Source organism: Filicampus tigris, chromosome 12 (assembly GCF_054856515.1).
Source record: "Filicampus tigris isolate MCC_2025a chromosome 12, RoL_Ftig_1.0, whole genome shotgun sequence".
In the NCBI taxonomy this organism is placed as follows: domain Eukaryota; kingdom Metazoa; phylum Chordata; class Actinopteri; order Syngnathiformes; family Syngnathidae; genus Filicampus; species Filicampus tigris.
The window spans coordinates 15179340-15199286 of NC_141228.1; the positions used below are offsets into that span (position 1 = coordinate 15179340).

The 19947-nt window shown below is 41.7% G+C and overlaps 1 protein-coding gene across 4 annotated transcripts in view; it reads left to right on the plus strand.

Annotated features, from left to right (window-relative positions):
- The window catches only part of rgl1 (ral guanine nucleotide dissociation stimulator-like 1), a 38042-nt gene that overhangs the window by 15322 nt on the left and 2773 nt on the right, over nt 1–19947 (plus strand). For 2 of the 4 annotated variants that reach the window (XM_086047243.1, XM_086047244.1), the window contains exons 4-19: nt 9087–9197; nt 11555–11763; nt 12462–12536; nt 12619–12809; nt 13171–13295; nt 13384–13599; nt 14164–14267; nt 14356–14440; nt 14956–15045; nt 15146–15232; nt 16202–16234; nt 16328–16449; nt 17583–17672; nt 17913–18108; nt 18241–18492; nt 19349–19463. In XM_086047243.1, coding sequence (XP_085903369.1) covers nt 9087–9197; nt 11555–11763; nt 12462–12536; nt 12619–12809; nt 13171–13295; nt 13384–13599; nt 14164–14267; nt 14356–14440; nt 14956–15045; nt 15146–15232; nt 16202–16234; nt 16328–16449; nt 17583–17672; nt 17913–18108; nt 18241–18492; nt 19349–19463 — 2101 coding nt within the window. Of the gene's footprint in view, nt 1–903; nt 1151–9086; nt 9198–11554; nt 11764–12461; nt 12537–12618; nt 12810–13170; nt 13296–13383; nt 13600–14163; nt 14268–14355; nt 14441–14955; nt 15046–15145; nt 15233–16201; nt 16235–16327; nt 16450–17582; nt 17673–17912; nt 18109–18240; nt 18493–19348; nt 19464–19947 lie in introns of those variants that run through there. The other 2 variants (XM_086047246.1, XM_086047245.1) reach the window with 2 other exon arrangements.

Sequence of the window (19947 nt, forward strand, 5' to 3'; positions counted from 1 at the left end):
CTTAATGGTGTATTTTATTGTTGATGAATTGATTGAAAATACACTGTTCCCAAAGAAGTGGTAAAAATATCCACACTCTGTGCTTAAGCAGAAGGACGCCCCAGATACGATACTCTGGTTGCAGTAGGAGCACTGATTCAATACCTATTTTTAATTAAAAGTGAATTAAAATAAATAAATACAGACTCTGAAATGTAAAAGTACAAAAGTAAAAAACGATATTTACTGTTAAATAACACATTAACACATATTACACATTATTGTTTTTAAAACAACCACATAACTTTGCCTTAAAATCTGTTGGCACAATGCTGATGTATAACAGGGTGACAAATAGCATTAGTTTTGTGGCACTATAACTTTTGTAAGAAACAGCTATTTGAACACAAACGATTGGAGCAACTCATGACGACACAATAAATAATACTTGGTAGCCGGTAGCCTATATTCTTTATCCATTGCGAAGATTTGACTCAAAGTAACTCTCTGAGGAGCGAACACCATCTCCATGTACAGTCAATTCTTATGTCTCAGCCCTGCTGGCCAAGGCGCACACACCAGGAGGAGCAGTGCAATGTGCATTGAATTGGGGGGAAAATGTGGCAAAAATGGCTTGACTTCTTTACATCATATTTCATGATGTCATTACTTTTTTCTCTCTAGTGTGCCTTTTTTTTTAATACCATTTTTGTTTGGTGGTGTGCAGTGAAATTTACTAATAATCCAAAGTATGTTTCTTGGCTCTATTAAGGTTGAAAAACGCTGCTCTCGTTTCGGGGAAGCTCCTCTATGAGAAAAAAAAATCCCTCGGTCATTTTTCTACGTGCTTTACGGTAATGGTGGCCGGAGGAGGAGTTAGGAGCTGCATGTTGTGAGGGCGAAGAAGGAGGAGGAGGAGGAGGAGGAGGAGTAGGAGGCGGCGGCTCATTCAATAGAAAAGACTCATTGCAGAATAGCGGAACATTTGGAGTTTTCCCGTTCGGACGGTACCACGCCAGCAAGTGTGGGGCAGCTTGGAGAAAGAGGATAAACAAACAAAATCGTGCCATCTTTGTCTCCTTCCTCGTAAGGACTTTTTAGTGGGCTCTGATGCTGTCCCCGGACCATGAGAGAAGGACTCGCCATGAAGTTCGCCTGGAAGAGTAAAATGGTAAAAACAACAACAAACACACAAAAGGGCGTTTTGGAAGAGGAGTTGGCTTTGAGAGAGGGTGAAGAAGTAGGGAGGGAGGGAGGGAGTGGAGGTCGTAAGCTTGGGAAAGTAGAGGGGATAAAAAGGGGGATGTTGGAGGGGGGGTGTCTCGCTTTCATGTTGTAATTGATTTCGCATTGGTCACATACGCAAAACGTTAGCTGGACTTTTTCCTCCCTCTTTATGATGGTGATGGATATGAAAAATTCCGTTTGTGGGACAAACATTGCAGGGAGGACAATTGGCCTTTCCCAACTGCTTTAAGGCACAAAAGCTTCACCATTTGTTATCTACTTTTATGAAAAAGAAACGAGGCTTCTATTATGGAAACCGTTTGAGCACCATAATGCACGAGTATGCTCTTACTCGTTCTCACCCGTAAGTGAATGCAGCAAACTAGCAAAGTTTTTGACGTTTCAGCACAGCTAAACTGCACAAGTCATCTTCCGCGTTTGTAGCAGTGATCAAATAGATGTTAACTGGCAGAATTGATTTCGGTGGTAGTACCATTAGCACGCAGTTGTTAACTAGTGCACAGTTTTTCCCCACTTGTAACATGCAGTTGTCCTACAAGCTGAGATGTGCATCGCCGCAATAAAAGATGATTTGATCCGAATCTCGAGGGGTGCGATACAATTACAGTGCAACGATTTGGCTGGATTCAGTGGGACTCGATGCGTTTCAGTTCGAGAGGGTATGATGCAATGAGTTTGTTGTTGTCATTTTACAAACATGAAAGAACTTGTTAGTCCTGTAAATATGGCATTTCCTTCAAAGAGATATCTCCCCAATAAAATCGATTTGATGCATATCCCAATATATTTGAAAGTGGAACAATTCTGTTCAATTCGATGCACTCGCATTGTGCAAATTAAACCCGATTTTCTGATTCAAATCGTTTTTTATTACACTCCTACCTACTAGTATGCCAAAGTTGTCCTACTGTTGTGCACGTTATATAGTAGTGGAAGGTATGGAAAGTTGTTTGAGCATTAATTTGATATCAAACTTAAGGACCATGTAGTAGTTTACTGTTCTTTATCCTGACTGGTAATGCAATTTAGTGCACTAGAAAAATGACTCATTTTTCCCCACTACTAATATGCCACTTTTGTCCTAGTAGCACGCAATTAAACCTTACCTGGAAACTATTGTGTCACACTAGAAACACTACTAGCCCAACTAGTAGGCATGTGTCATCCACTAATAGCCACTTTATCAAGGATATCGAATAAATGCTCAGACAGTTTTCCATAATGCAGTTTGATCACTGCTATCCTAGATATCCATCTTAAGGTCCAGGTACTAGAACACTCTTTGTTCTCACTGAAAGTTACAAGTGAGGTAAACAGGAAAACACATGGCTAGTAAGTTACAGTCATTTTGCTAGTGCTCTGAATTGTCTTGGTCGTGAGGATAAAGAGCGTACTTACTAGTGCATAGACCTTAAGATGGATATCGATGATTAGGAATAAATGCTCAAATGGTTTTCCATATTTTTTCATACTCGTACCACTACTGTATCTTTTTGTGAGGCTACAAATAACAACTGGGCCTCTATTTACATCCCCACAGTCTCTTCTGATAAAATGTGCTCTGTGTACTATTCAGTATGACTAGTGTTTTAAAAATCAGCCTCACAGACCTGTAGAGATTTTGGGATCACACACGCACAGTGTGTTTGTGCAGCCAGGCTGGGCCGGGCCGGGCCTGGTAGGCTGGGCCAGACCTCCCTTCTATTGTTTTGGGAGTATGCAGACTGCATGACTCATGGGCTGATCCGTCTTTGCAGCTGGACGTGGAGACGTGTTGCTGACCCGTGAGCTTGGGGAATTGTCCCTCCAACTGTCCAATTGAGCGTCCAACCCCAAAACAGTCCTGCTTGGAAAGAAAATCACAGGAGTGTATCATTTGCTCATTTCATTTTCAACTGGCAATCAGAACTTTTTCCCAAAAACTAATGAAAAGGTGACTTTTTTTAATACTATACAAAATAAAGACACATTTTCTATAATTCAATATTAACCCAGATCAGAAATATGACATTTGAAAAACAGGCCCCTGGACTGACTTTATGACTGAATTTAATATTTAGTTGGTTATGTGACCTGGAATTTTGGTAATGAGTAAAGATAGATTTGCTTGTATTGTTTGAGCCGATTAGTTGACTTGTTGACTACTCCACATCGACGTTTAACGCCTGAAGACGCCACGCCATGCTCTTGAAAAACAAGATGAAACCGACTTGTCATTGCATTGTTGAGACTGAGGCGAGAGTGCGGTTGCTTGCTTGTACTTGCAATTTGTACATCTGGTCAGTATTTACTACTCTCCTGCTTATTGCAATTATGTTGTTTGCAATTGTACTGTGCTCTTTTCTGTTTACTTTTATGTATGTGGTGCTCTTGTACGTATTCTTTGTCTAGTTAGGATATGATTTGTGCTCCGCCTTCTTGGCCAGATCGCCCTTAAAAAGACAGAACTCCGTCTCAATAGCTTTTTATTTTCTGTTGTGATTCACCGTTGAAGTGAAACTTGCGCTGGACTCACACTAATTACAACAACTACAATTAGCATAATCGTAAGTTGTATTTTTATGAATCATGAGCTTTCTGTTTGTTGAAATACATCTTTACAAGAAACCAGTTTGTGGCAATAAAAAGATTGGGAAGCGCTATACCATGCTGAAAAATATCAGTGACATCATCAATTAATCAACCTCGACTCAAATTTCATCACATTATAGGAGACTGCAAAAATCTACTAGCTGTTGAACCGCTATTAGCTTGCTAGTTTCCGAACCTACGAGTCACGTGGAAACCAATGAAATATTAAAATTAAATGTAAACTTCTGTAATATTTTTTTTTTCCAGTGGATAAGTAATGCATACCTAAGATGTTTGCTTTTTCTGCATGTGTTGCTACTGCAGATGTCCAAATACAACTTTAAAGGTTTATAAGTACTTGAGCATCAATGCTAGTTGTGTTAGCCCGTCTATGACGTTTTGCATTGTGTGTTAGCATTAAGATAGCAGGTCTTTGTCAAAAAAGGTTGTGTGTTTTGGTTTAACTACGCTTATAATTCTCTTGTGGCCTTTTAAAAAAGGAAAATATTTTCCACTATTTGTTGTGAAGTTCACCGCCACTATTTCGCAATTGTAACTCAACACAAAAAAATTGACAGAGGGACAGCTCACATCTAAAAAATCGCATAAGTTGAGGTACTCCTTGTATTTGCTTTTTTTTTTTCCAGTTTTGATGACCAATTGAAAATGGAAGGAATGGATGACACACGGATTCACGTGTTGTTTTAAATGGTGGCGCTACTGCCTCTTGACCTTTTTTTCGCCTGCCTTTTGACGTGAAAGCCACGCGAGCGTGTGATCCAGACCTCGACTGCAAGTGTGTGCGAGGACTTGGCCGTCATGCTGCATTCGTGGTGTTTGGTTCTGGCCCGTCTCCTGTCGGCGCTTCTGTTTTTGTCTCCACATGTTGATGTGTCAGCAGAATTCACTGCTAGCTTTCAACTCTCTACTCTCGCCTTATTTTTGTTTTTTAATGTCTATTGTTATCCATTCACCCCCCGGCCTTTTTTGCCCAAAGTGTTTATAATTTCGTATATAAGTAGTTTTAACTGAGTAGAAGATTGAGTAGATCCCCAAATACTTCAACCTTATTCCAGACTGATCTTACAGCTTTGCTATTAAAAAGAAATGTCCTACAGATGATTTGGAACAGATTCAGATTCGATGCCCACTTTTTTGCGGCTCAAAAGCTGTTTTAGGCACTGGTGCCAATGTCGCCATGTATCTAATTATCTAAATGTGCGAAGCCGCATCGGCTATGTGAGGGTGCACTCACTATGTCCCAACCTGGTTGAGTCAACTTGTGTCTGCCTCCCAGGTGGGAAAAGTACTCACATTTTATGGAAGTAGAAGTACCACAAAAGCTTTGCAAAAAAATATAAATATATATATTTTTTCTTGTTTTTCTAACTTGGCATAAGAAAAAACTTTTTATTAACTTGTTTGGTACTTGTACTGAGCAGATGCAAATATGATACATGTCGCGTTTTGTTTTTGTTTTAAACCAAGAGACAATCACAACTTGCTGCCATAACTTTGCTAAAGTTGTGACCTGAATAGGAAAAACTGCTAAATTAGCTAATGATGATGACGACAGAAAAAATGCACTTTACTCATATGTGTTTTTTTCCGATTAGATGGAGATTTTCTGAATGCCGGAAGGTGTTTTTTAGGTTGGCAAAAGACAATGAGCTTTCAACATGAATCATTATTCTAGTGCACCACATCTAACAATTCTTTTAAATAATAACATGTTGCTTCTCAGCATCACTTGTTAATGCTGCTGTCCCTGTGTTATGTTGTTGTTTTTTGCCTTATAAGACCCCAAGATCTCAATCGAGCAATCAAACCGCGGTTGGCTCGCCGTCTCTCCATTTATGTCTTTCTTTACGTTATGTCGTAATTCGCGCAAAGGTCACAAGCCTAGATTGACCAAGTAAAGAGTATCACGTAGAGATATCTTGTTTTCAACGAAAAAAGTCGTACTTAAGTACAGATACCTGAAAATCGACATACCGTTAAATACAGTCCCAAAGTTTTTCCACTTGGATACCTGCCACCACTGCCGCCTGTGCCTTTCATATAGATTGCAACGACAACCAATGACAGTGCATTCCACAATCAAATAATTTGATGCAGATGCTACGTATAAAATACGACAACACCCTGGTAGTCAAATTCTACTCTTTACAGGTCAGTCTGAAATCGGCTCAGTCCTTCAGGGTGCAATCTACTCCAATGGCGCCCATAAGGCTAATTATTGGTAACTCTGTGTGTGCCTTTGTTGGTTTACAAGTCAAGGGTACAAACAGTGCCTTGAGGATGGCGCTTCAGTGACAAGCCGGTGTAATGAGAAACCGAACCAGGTGCACTTCTAAAAACAGACAAAGCCTCAAAGAAGTGTTATAAAAAGCCCCCAAAGCATTTAACCCACAAATGCTCATGTTGGGTAATAATAAACATAACGGTAAACAGCCGTGGCATATGCGCAGTGGGGGGAAAAAAAACCCCAAAAGCTGTTGACACCCCCGAAAATGTTTGCATTTCAATCGGCAGAAGTTCACTGATCATAAACGATGCATAACAACCAACGTTAATCAAAAATAGAACGTGCCGCGAGCGACCCGATAAAATGATCCCGTGACCAATTTGGGGTCCTAAATTGGCTCGTGCAGACATGCGGCATGTTGATTTCTACCGGAACGCGCCCAATAAAAGTCTGATGCAGAGTTGTCGCATTGGGGCTCATTTGGGAGTCTGCGCACATTCCCGTTCTGTCCTCGTCAACCTTTCATGGCTCCCTGAAGGTTGCGCAGCTCCCGCTTCACCTCCACCGAGACAGGGACACAGTAAAATAGATGGATGGATGGGAATTAAAGGGATGGAAGGGAGGGAGAGAGGAGTAAGGAAGGCCTGGCATGCTGCAGTGTTGGGGGTTGGGAATTTCTTGACGCTTTACACCACTTTGTGCCTTTCTTAATGTACAGTACTTACTTGCAGCCATTTTAGTGCTGTTTTTGTTCGCCTAATTCGTCAATGACGTGGGGATTTTTCGGCATCGTAGGCTGAGAGAGACGTTCGCGTGGGACCTGTACCTTTAAGGGAGAAGAAGGGGGTGTTTGACATGTTTCTGGCTTCAAAGTGATTATAGACATGAATGGGTCGAAAGAGAGTAGCTTGCTGTGTAAGCAATCAGTTTTGTGGTGGAGAGTAAAGAGGCATGACTCACTTTGATGTCCTTGTATCGTCATTTAGCGCACCTCCACAAATCTGTCGATTATCCCATCGATTATACCGGTCACATTTACTAAATGTTTTGAACAAAGATTAAACTGCCCTCATTTTTTCCCTAGCATGTCATGTTTTTACAATAATACTAATAATTATAATAACTATAATATATGTTGTGTTTATGAATTTAAGGTTAGGTTGAGCAACAGGTGGAATTTTTTTTTTCTGAAACGTCATAGCTATAAATGACAAGGCATGGTAAAAAAAAAAACATATTGCGCAAACTTAAAAAAGAAAAAAGGAAATATCTCACGTTGTGATTGAATGAAGTAAATAAATGTTTAAATCAGCATCAAATATACCTTTAGGGCAGGGTTGTCCAATCTTTTGCAAAGAGGGACAGATTTGGTGAGGTGAAAATGCGGGGGGCCGGTCATTTAGGCTGACATTTTACCCAATAAATCCCAAGTGCCATTTTAGCAAGCCGGTCTTTTCTTTTTGACGATTTTTATTTAAATTCAAGATTCTTAAACATGTCTTTTGGTCCATTTAAAACGTGACATATCACTGGCAAATAAATGTTCACTAAATCTTTAGAATTAAAACAGGGAAATAAGTACAAGCATTCACCAGTGCAAATTACGTTGTGTATTTCAGTGGGAAAATTTCCACCTTTTCTTAAATTGGCGGCCCTCGTTGTCAACTTTCCCTTTTTTATTCATTGTTGCCCTTTTAGAAACGGTCCGGAAAGGGTCACACAAGGTTATGGAGTTGGACAGAGTGCTGCTGCTGCTGCTGCTGCCCTCTTGCGTTTAAATGTGAAATTGCATTTAGAGTGTTTTTAATAACCTTGTCAACTGGGCAACTTTGTACGGGCGGGCCGGACGTTCTTAATTCTATGACAGAGGGTGTGGGCTGACTAAAATTTGACCGCGGGCCGGACTTTGGACATGCTTTAGGGGCACGTTAAGCCATCTCTGATTAAAATTAGCTGTTGACCGATGTTAATGGAATAATAAGATAAAAATGTATTTTGCATTGTTAAAAACCACAAAATGTGCATGGGAGGTGAAGGTATTAAAATTTTCCAATTGGGGTCACTGTCCTCACGGTCCATTATCTGTGACTTTGAGTGTGTTTGGCTGTAAAAGGTCTGGCCAGGCCTGGTGAGTGACGTGGGAGTCGGAATGAGAGTGGAGCGTCAACCAATCCATATGTAGTGATTAGGGAGTAAGGAAATGATGAAGGATTACGAACGCATTGCATTTGGAATCATTCACGCATTCCCTACTCCCTTATCACTATACGGGCACTTTTGGTTGAAATGTTAGCAAACTATCTTGGCCGACTATATAAAAATCCCTGTAAAGTGATAAGGGAGTCGGGAATGAGTGAATATTTGTGCTCTTCGCCACAGTTTCTTAAGGTCGTCATCACGGCTTCAGTAGAAGTGATGGAATAAGGCCAAACAATCCCACTTTGGATAAGCACCAAACAGATTTTTGTCATTCCGATGGCTGAATTTTTCACTGATAAACTAAGAAAAAAAACTAAGAAAAATGTCCCCCCCCCCCAAAAAAAAAAAACCCCAGAAAAGACAACGTCAGCGACAGTGAGGTAATCAGAATGACACTGAGTTGATGGCTGGCCTCCCCCAAGGCCTAAGTGTCTTAATTTTTATCAGTGCCTTCATAGATTTGAATTTCCTGCATAAGCCTTTAAGCTTTTCTTTGATTTTATTAAGGAAAATGTAGACTAACATTAGTTTTTCGTTTATTGTGAAAAATGATACAGAACATGCCCTTTCCCAATGTTTTTTCTTCCTTGGCCCTTATGTTAACCCTTCACAAATGTACGTGGAGTGCAACTGGGTTTAAGTCGGTTTTTTTTTTTGCTAGCTTTCAAAACATCATGCTGGGAACCTCTTTGGCGCAGGTGACCCGGGTGCACGTTCAGCCCATTCCCCATCTATCTAATGACTTCTTCTTGCACCTTGCTGGCTAGCAAAGAACCTGAAGCGAATTCAACCTGTAATGCAGACTTTTTTCTTTTTTTTTTTTTTTTTCCCTTGGTTGCAGAGCTCCGTGCAGGACTGGGGGGAGGAAGTGGAGGAAGGAGCCATCTACAATGTGACGCTCAAGAGGGTTCAGATTCAACAAGCTGCCAACAAGGGCGCAAGATGGCTGGGGGTAAGTCTGTGAACGCTCAATGCACACAGACTTATTTACTTTGTGTTGCTAGCCAAAATGTGTTACATATTGCATTTTTTTCACTCTCTTAGTGACAAATCTGCCGAGTCATTCCAAGTAGAAATGTCACGCGCGGGGGCACACAGACATCCGGTTTATTGAACTCCTCTCCATTGTTTTCAAAGCTCTGGGTCTTGCGCTGGCGCCTCTCTGCATTGTGTTGTTTTAACATTTGAGTTATAAATCTCCCACTCTGGATTTCACCTTTAGCAGCAGCTTGCACCGACGCCTGTTTCTCTGTCTCGCGCTGTCTTTTAGCCAAAGCATGTGATTTCCTGACTTTCCGAGCTCGGCAAGCAAACTGCTCACCCCCAACCCCCCCCCCCTCCCCAAATGCGTCCCACCCTCTCTCTCCCTTTGCAGCAGCAGTTTGATGAAATGCTGCTCGGGCATTAAAAGGCATTAAAGGCTTTTCCTTGAGTTGCGCGTTTCGCGGCCGTACGCAAAAAAGACAACCTCTGTTTCCTTAACGCTGTTGTTTACGCGGTGTTGTGACACGCTCAGCAGTATTTGCTGTAAACCGCCGTGAGCTACCTATGTGGGGGATTTGGCCGCTGGGGTGCGCGAGCACACGTCATTGGAGGTATTAGCGGCAATGATTGGTTTCGAAAAATGTCTGTTGTGTACACGCGAAAGTTGGATCTTGTGTTCAGAAGGCTTTTTGTTGCACGAAAGGGGAAACATTTGGCTGCGGGAAGAGAAGGTGTAATGCCAGCTGTATGGCAGCCAGCATGAGAAAGCGTGTTGACTTTAAGTGGAGTTACGTGGTACCCTCCCCGTCAATTAATCAAGGAATCAATCACCGCAGGAATCTTAATTCTTTATCTCATCAAGATCATTTAACAATTCCTCGAATTCAAATGGACAGCGCAGTGTCGGGGAATGTAGGGGGCTTGCAGTTGGTTTTTTTTCGTTGCCATTCCCAGTTGAAGTTTACTGCCAAACTAAACATCAAACAAAGAGGATTACACTTTGTGTAGTGAAAACGACCAAATACCTTCGCTAATAAACCATGCAAAACACCATAAACGGGCTAACTAATAGCATCGACGATTAAGGCGTTTTAACCCTTTTAGCCACAGATATTTGAACACAAATACTGCATCAACACATGTAGCCAGACAATACAACCGTACAGGCTTTTTGTCCTTTACCTTTTGCGAAAAATGACTAACATTACCGGAGCTGACTGAGGAGTTGTGAGTCAGGAACAGCGAACCAGAAATAGACGGGAGTCCCCTGTAATTGGTTAATATGGCATCCCTCTATCAGTGCCCTACGACATCACTAATGTCTAGTATTTCTACTGGACTTTTTTCCTCCATCTTTTGTATTTATTACCAGCAGATATTTGCCAGCGAACAAGAGTTTGGAACGCCGGGTTGCGGGTTCTTTGCAAAGTCATCGCAATTGTGCAGTTGATTTTACACGTTGAACCCCCGCACCCGCTCAGAGTGACGGATAAGTGTTTTTCTTGACTCGTTATCAGAGGGGAGTGCTGGGGGAACTTGGGCCGAGGAGAGAGAGGAGGAGGGGGTCTGCTGTGATTAAAAGCAGATTGGAGCGTTTCCTGCCCTAGCGTGCTAACCCCGCTTGAGCTCCCCACCCTCCTCCTCGCCTGTGCCACTTCTTCTTCTACGTCCACAAGTCCCTCCTAGACGCTCTGCAACCGCTCCGTCTCAAGTCACAATAGTAGGACGCATCTGGATAAGTGAGGGGGGGAGGAAAAAATATAGGTCAGGATTGTTCCTCCTTCTTTCTGTTCCGGGATATTTGCTTGTTTTCAATAGAATGACCTCATCTGTTACGCTCCCAAAATAAACACTAAACACTACACGGCAGAGGTGGGGGACACGAGGAGGGGACTTGAGTCGGATTGAAGTGGACAATTTCAAGACTTGGTACTCGCCTGGCTAAAACTTTGGAAAGACTCACTCGACTTGACTTGAAGTGTAGGACTTGTATGCTACCATGCGGGGTGAAGAAGCTCCAAAGATGGTTACATTTGAATTCTTTTGATAAAAATGGGGAAAATAGAATGGCAGCATGCAAGGTTTGCAACATCTGACTTCATCCGTCGCTATAAAATCCACAAAGATAGGTCGATGGCGTTAAGAGTTTGGCTAACCAATAGCTTTTTACAGGCTTCATGTTGCTTTTGCGTTTAATTCAAACGACAATAAATTAGTAGACAATATGAAGACGGGTTTGGGACCATTTAAAAAAAAAAACGGCCCTACACGTATGGAGTACAATCACATCTTACAGGGTGTGTTTATGTGTGTGCTTGTGATTAGGCCGAAGGCGACCGCTTGCCCCCCGGCCACACGGTCAGCCAGCTGGAGACCTGCAAGATCCGAAGTATCCGCGCCGGGACGCTGGAGCGTCTGGTGGAGACGCTTCTGACGGCGTTCGGCGACAACGACCTCACGTACACGTCCATCTTCCTTTCCACCTACAGAGCATTCGCCAGCACGCAGACGGTACTGCATCTGCTGCTTGACAGGTATAGCGATGCAGATGCACTCAGAAAGAGTCCACTATAGTGCAGATTATTCTTTTGAACATAGCAGTTGCTTTTTTTTTTTTTTGTATTTAAAGCGGAAGTCAACCAAAACATTTTTTTTTTCAAGAATACGTTCCCACCAGGCCCACTAGTTGAAACAAGGCATTCTGATTAATATTGCATTTGTGGAATATGCGTTAAGCAGCAAAATTGACCCGTTTTTTAGCCATCTCTGGGGGCGGCCATTTTGTCATTCCTGTCGACTGAAAATGACATCACAGATGCTCAGGGCTCAGATAACGACCAATCATGGCTCAGCTTCAGAAAACAGGTGAGCCGTGATTGGTCGTTATGTGAGCCCTGAGGGTGTGTGATGTCATTTTCAGTCGACAGGAATGACAAAATGGCCGCCCCCAGAGATGGCTAAAAACGGGTAGATTAACTCCTATTCCACAAACGCAATATTTATCAGAGTGCCTTGTTTCAACTAGTGGGCCTGCATAGAACATATTCATGAAAAAAAAAATGTTTTGGTTGACTTTCCACTTTTAAGGACAATGTTTACAATATGTCTAAAAAGTGTCTTTTAATAAGTTTAAAGCATGTGGGAGTATATAGTCTCTCTATCGCAGATGGATGTGGAATGTAACCTGAACGTGCGATAACTACTTTTATTTACGGTCTGGTTATTGTTGCAGATATGGAAGTGCAGAAGAAACTGATCCAGGTGCCAAAAAAAGCCAAGTGTCTGAAACCAACGGAGCCATCAGAAAGTGAGATTTCTTTAATCTTTTGATGAATTTGTAGCACTTTTTACGGGTGTCCACGTCTAAAAACCGTTCTCGGTCTCCACAGTGCCTTAGCCTCAATCCTGCGTGCCTGGCTGGATCAGTGTCCCGAAGACTTCCAGGAGCCTCCAGACTACCCGTGCCTACATAGGCTGATGGACTACCTCCGCAGGACCCTGCCCGGTTCCGAGGCCCTGCGACGTGCCGAGGGGCTGCTGGAGCAGCTGCAGGTCCAGGCCAGCGTGGACGAGCCTGACGGTAGCTATTGACGAACATGTTCAAACTGTTTTTCTTTTTTTTCCACCCACCTCAAAAATATTTCTAAACTTTTGTGCATGTTATCTGATTTTGAACTAGAAATAATCGTCTGTGTTTTTGTGTCCTTACTTCTGGACTATTGCAATTGTCTCAACAAAAATTCATGAAAGCGGAAGTCAACCCCGAAATTTTCTTTCCAAGAATACGTTCTATGCGGGCCCACTAGTCAAAACATGGCATTCTGATTAATATTGCATTTATACAATATGAGTTAAGCGGTAAAATGACATCACAGCTAGTTTTTTTTTTTCTTGTTGTTTTTTTTTTTTTAAAGACGTGACCAAACGTATTTGTTTTTCAGCTGGGTTCCACAGCAATAGTTCCTACTGCCCGGGCGAGGAGGATGAAGTGGACATGGAGGTCCATGAGGACTTCTTGTCGTTTGAGTCCGACCTGGTGGCTGAGCAGCTGACCTACATGGATGCAGTAAGTGCGAGCAGACCAAAGCAACACGGGGATCTGTTTTGAAAGGGAAACAGGCGCGTAACGCTATCCTGTTTTGTTCTGGCTGCAGCTGCTGTTCAAAAAAGTAGTACCGTACCACTGCCTGGGCTCCATTTGGTCCCAGAGGGACAAGAAACACAACAAGCACAGCGCCCCCAGCGTCCGGGCCACCATCACGCAGTTCAACGCCGTGGCGGCCTGCGTGGTCAGCACCGTGCTGAGGCACCGACAGATACGGCCGCACGTCAGAGCCAGGGTCATCCAGCGCTGGATTGACATTGCTCAGGTTGGAGGGCAGTAGCACATTCTGCGGACAAAACATTAGGCACACCTGATACCTTGTACGACTGGTGCCTTTCTGTTTTTATCTCCGGTTATAAAAAAATATATTAATTAAATGCTTTTTTTTTTGTTTTTTTACAATAAAAAAAGCTGTTGTACGCAATATAGTAGTTTCTCACATGCGCTTTTTGTTCCCCCATTACCCTTGAAATTCTCCTCTGCGATCATTAACTCATCCACTGCCAGATATTTTCAGACCCTCGTTTACCCTAACGTTTGGAAAAAAAATTAAAAAAAGATAAATTCCTGAGATTGAATGGCTGGTCTGTGAAAAGACGTGTAAATTTGTCAATGGCAGTGAATGAGTTAAAGGATCATCTAACGTTATATTCGAGTGCATCGTGAATTATTTAGCAAGATTTACCTATCCTGATTGTTTGACGTGATGCAATTTAAATTCAGTTAATTGAATCCCTCAAAAGAAGCATCATTATCCTGGAATTTTTCATACAGCTCTTGATTGTGGCCAGAAGTGTCAAGAAAGTAACCTAAGGTTGTCTTCTAACAGGAGTGTCGCATACGTAAAAATTTCTCCTCCCTGCGAGCCATTGTGTCGGCGCTGCAGTCCAATCCTCTGTACAGGCTGAAGAGAGCGTGGAACTGTGTACACAAGTAAGCCTCCTAGCAGAGTTTGAAATCAAACAAGGCAGACGCTGACTCTTTGCGTGCCGGACTGACTCTCGTTTTTGTTGCTCGGCAGAGACAGCATGCAGACGTTTGAGGAACTGTCAGACATCTTTTCCGATCACAACAACTACCTGACTAGCAGAGAGCTGCTGATGAGGGTGAGATTTTAACAAAAATTATTATCTGACACAGCCACATCCATTATTTTCTTCGGGCCTCCCGACGAAATAAATGACCCGACGGCACTTAAAAGCGTGGGAGCATTTTAGCGTATGGCGAAATACCAATTTTCATGTGGTTGTTTTAAATCGAGTATATAGCTAAATACAACATTTTGTTTTATATACTGTATATGTTCCAGCTGTCGGACATCCCTCCATTAGCCCATCGCATTTTTATTTAGGGGCTTCTCAGTATATGCAGCGTGTCCAATATAAACAGTGTGATCTTAAATGACGCCCTCGAGGGACTAATAAAGACCTTCTCCGAGTTGTCATAAAGCCTTTCTGTTTACTGAGCATTCACTTAGTGATCACTCGCCTCCTGCTATAAAGTAGAATCTTTTCACTTAAAAGAGAGCCTGGACTCGAACCGCACTTTCCCCCGGTTACAAAAGTTGAGAATTTCCATGAGCAAAAAGCTATTTTCTTCCTCCCCGTTGGCCCCCCTACAGGAAGGTACTTCAAAGTTTGCCAGTCTGGAGAGTTGTGCCAAGGAGCATCAGAAACGCACCCACAAGAGACTCCAGCTGCAGAAGGAAATGGTGAGACAAAGGCTGGAAGTTACGGCTAAAACGGGCTTTCACGGGATATTTTTGAACGCCGCACATTATTGAAGAAATTAAATTTGTTTTTCCTCCATAGGGAGCCATGCAGGGAACCATACCTTACTTGGGGACCTTTCTGACGGACTTGACCATGCTCGACACAGCACTTCCTGACCTAGTTGAGGTACTCACTCACAAAAAGATGCATGGTAGCAGCTAGTGAAAAAAATATTTTTTAATTTATTTTATTTATTTTTTTTTTAAAAGAGGCTTCAAGCTGTTGAATTGCTAGTTGACATTTACTCAATCTAATAATAAAATGAAAAGAATGACATGTTTTGTATTACTTTGCCTAAGAAAGTCAGCTTAGCTTAATGCTAACAAAACACCACAGACGGGCTAATGAATAGCCATAAGGGATGTTGCGGTGTTATAACTTTTTAAGCAACAGATATTTGAGGAACAACACATTTAGACTGACAATACTGTATGATAATACTTCCTGGCATATATACTTTATCCTCTGCCAAAAATAATACACATACTAATAAACGGTTCCGCAGATCCTTAAAAATTCTTACAAGGCATTGACTCCATGAATCGAAAAACAAGGCCTTAATTGGCATTAAAATAACTTCAGTCTTTCAAAAGTCTTAAAAAAGTCAACACATGAGAAGTAGGATCTTTAATTTCAAATGGAATTTAAAAGTTTTAAAGTCTTGAATAGTTTTTTTTCATCTTTATGTGTTGTTTAAACAGGTAAGACAATTGAGAATATTTTCTCATGTATGGTCACAGAATTAATTCCACACGTATCTCAAGGTAACACTGTATTTTCCGTTGTTTTCAACGGGACATGTTTTTATCGCAAGGAGCAATAGCGTTCAATTGTGCAGATGTCGATTGTCCGCGTCTTTGTTTTGTTCACCATGAGAGCGCACGTTTGCAAATTTGCACAAGGCTTCACATCAGAGCGAATGTCTGTGTAAGCCGCCGTCGCAACCTGGGGGCACAATTTTTCCGAGAGCGTGTGTGAGGAATTTGTGGTCAGCCGGTTTGTGTGAGCGGTGCGCCCCAATGTTGTTTGCCTAAGCCGGCCGCTGGCATGTGACGTTCGGGGGTCCTGACAGCGCGCCCTTTGTGTCCTCCGCAGGGTGGTCTCATCAACTTCGAGAAGAGGCGAAGGGTAAGCGCCACATCTATCGTACCGTCCGCTGCCGGCGGTGAGGGGCTCCTGTTTGGAAAGCGCAACGATTGAACGGATGTTTTAACTGTACAGGAGTTTGAGGTGATGGCTCAGATCAAGCTGCTGCAGTCGGCCTGCAACAGCTACTGCCTGACGCCGGACCAGGTGTTCCTGCGCTGGTTCAAGAGCCAGACTCAACTCGGTGAGGAGGAAAGGTAATGGAGGGTTTTAATTCAACACACTGCGTCGCTTTGTTTGCAAAGACTATAATAATATAAAAGACAATACATTTCCATAAAAATTATATATTAGGGCTGTCAAAGTTAAAGCATTAACTATGGAGATTAATTAAAATTTGGTAACGCACCCAAAAAAAAATTAACTCAGTTAACTCAGTTAAAATTTGGTAATGCACCAAAAAAAAGAATTAACTCAGTTAACTGAGTTAACGCAAAGACGGACTTTTACGTAGTTTTACTTTAAAAAGTTGCTCGAAGGCTCATTGGAGAAGTCCAAAATAATTTTTGCACATTTTGCAAAGTCAAATTCAAATACCATATTAGTTGTACGTCTTTGGCGGTTTTTTTTCAACTGTTATATTTTACAGGAAAGGAATCTTATTCAAGGGGAGCGATTAGAACTTGAATCGAAATAATCTTTTTAAAAAATTTTTACGTATTGGTTCCAAGCTTCGTAAAAAATTGAAAATACGATTAATCGCGACCAATTATGGAAAATTTTGCGATTAAGTAGTTGAAAAAGATCGATTGACAGCACTTTCTTATATATGTATGAATACAAATAGTGTGATGTTTCTTACAGAGCGTATACCAATTATTAGTCATGGAAGCCAATAACCGAATTTGGAAAATATCATAAAAATGTGTTTGTTGATCACTACAAACTCCAACTCTAACCCCAAGCCACAGAATCATAAGTGGCATAGTCCACATCTTTTGTGTTTGTTGCTGCTTTGTTCTTGTCAGAGTGCATGGTGCCAATTACAGAAAGCTGATTGCTGAGGTCTGAGCCTCACAATTAAGGCCACCCAATGTCACAGGAACACACAAAAAAGGGCACTCCACAAATATTGTTTTCACTTTTCTTACCATTGGAGCCTTGCTGGAGGTCTGCGCTCCACCAAGTGCTTTTGTCATCATCTATTAGACAACAATGAAACTAGCGCATGAGGTCATCGCTGAGACAACAATAAAACTAGCGCATGAGGTCATCGCCGAGACACATTGTTGTATTCTTCTTCTGGCACTTCTACGCTCCCCCACTGATGCATTGTGGCTTCATTGAAGTCCCTTTACGACGTTAATGATTTCTGATGTTTCCATTGCAGCTACGCCCTGTCGTGCGAAATCGAAGGCCTCGGCGATAGCAGCCCGACGTCACCCAAGCCCCGAAAAAGTATGGTGAAGAGGCTCAGCCTGTGAGTACATCAGCAGACAGACATACTGCCGTGCAAACGTTTGTCTACGTCAGCTCCCTCTAGTGGCATGCAAAAGAATCACTTGTATTTGATTTTCAAGTTGAATGCATTTGCATTCAGTCTTTATGAAGCGTTTGCTTTTAAAAGTTCATTTTGCTCCAGTGTTTATTTATCTTTTCTGTGCGATGTATTTGAATGGAGTCACGATTTAAATAACACAGGGCAACATGTTGTTCCCAGGCTGTTCCTGGGGGCAGACAGCAGCGCGTCCAGTTCTCCCGTGCGAGAGACGCCGCGCTCGCCGCCAACCGGCAGTTCTGGAGAGAGCATGGACTCGGTTAGCGTGTCCTCCAGTGACTCCAGCAGCCCCTCAGACAGCGAGGGACTCACCCCCACCCACGGCGCGGACCCACAGAACAAGGTGGACGTCATGAAAGTAATGTCAAAATCAGAATAAAGCTGATCAAAATCACGAGCAATATCGGGATCAGAACACAGGGTGGGATCAAATTATGCTGTATTAAAAGAAAAAAAAAAAAAAAGTAACATTGGCTTTGTGTGTCTTCAGCTGTCCGAGTCTTCTTCTTGCACTTCGCTCCATTCCATGGACACGGGCTCGTCCAGCACCAGCGTTTCCATGACGCCCGTGTCCCCCTCGCTTCCGGGACCCTCGTGCACCCACCGACGCTCCGTGTCCCTCACGCCCCTGTCGCCCTCGTCCCCGGGCCAAACGCCGGTGTACAACATGCAGGCCCAGGACGCCTGCATCGTCAGAGTCAGCCTGGAGCATGGCAACGGAAACCTCTACAAGAGCATACTGGTAAGCCAACGCTTTGTAACGGGCGGAGAACAAAACTGGACTTTACTGAGAGAGAAAAAAAAATCGACAGTCATAATCTTACCAGAAACAATATTCATTTATATGAGGAAAATGTTTTAATATTATGAGAATAAAATCATATTTTGTCAGAAATAAAATTTTGGGAAAGAAATTATTACCATAACATTGTATAGTTTTTTTTTTTTTTTTTTAACAATGTTACAGATATTTATTGGTCCGTACATGCACAGTTATAGTTTTCAGAGAGTGAAGACGTCATATTGCTAGAAAATTCACATTACGTAGCCATCATTTTTTGAGAATAAAAGTTCTGTCATGAGCAAAAACTGATGTTGAAGAAAGTCAAAATGTTTTTTTTTTTCATCAGTCATAATGTTGGGAGAATAAAATTGCAATATTGTGGAAAAAATTGAATTATGTTACAAGAAAGAAGACTTTAAAAAAACATTAAGTTGTCTGACAAAAGTCCACTAGCTTAATGCTAACACACAATACAAAACACTATATATGGGCTAACGAAGCTAGCGTTGATGGCATGGTAGGGGTAGACCTTTGAAGAACTGATATTTGAACACAAACAGTTCAGCAACACATACAGACAGCGTATATTCTTCATGCGCCCTCTGAAGTCGTAACATTCCTCGAATAAATTAGTCTTTGTTCCAGAATGAAGGTGTTTAAAAGTTGTCATTCTAACTAGTGAATGTCTTTATTCAGTAGAAATGGTTTTTAGCTAAATTTTTATAATTATTTGACACCGTTCTTGTCATAGTTTTAATAATAATACACTTTGTACGTTATTAATTGTGATTAATTTTTTTTTTTTTCTTTTCAGCTGACGAGTCAAGACAAGACAAGGGCAGTGATTTCCAGAGCCATGGCCAAACACAACCTGGAGCAGGAACCGGAGGACGGCTACGAGCTGGTGCAGGTCATCTCTGACGACCGAGGTAGTCATTGGAACCCGTCTCATTAATCATCGGCATGGTTCATATTCATCACCTAGCAAAACATAATCATATTTTTTCTTATTGAAAGGAGCCATTAGCGTCAATAGCAGAATAAGGTGCCTTTGTGCCTGTTTCAGACAACAAAAATGTGAAAATCTTATTCTATATAATATTAGAAATACTTCTTATTAAAATTCCATGTCTTTGAATATGACAAACTTGAAGGAAATTATTGTTATATTAAATGTTATATTTCTGGTTCTTCTTATTAGTTAAATAAAGGAAAATTGGAAACACTTATTCAAATGGAATTAAATAAGTCAATTCAAACGCATTGCGCATAAAAGTTAAAATGTTTCAAAACAAGCCGTTTTAAATAATAAATGCAAACATTTTGAAACAAAAAGTGAAATACAAATGAACTGTACGTAGGGAGTGATTCTTCTACAATGAATGCATGGCTTGACTCTGCCATGACAACACA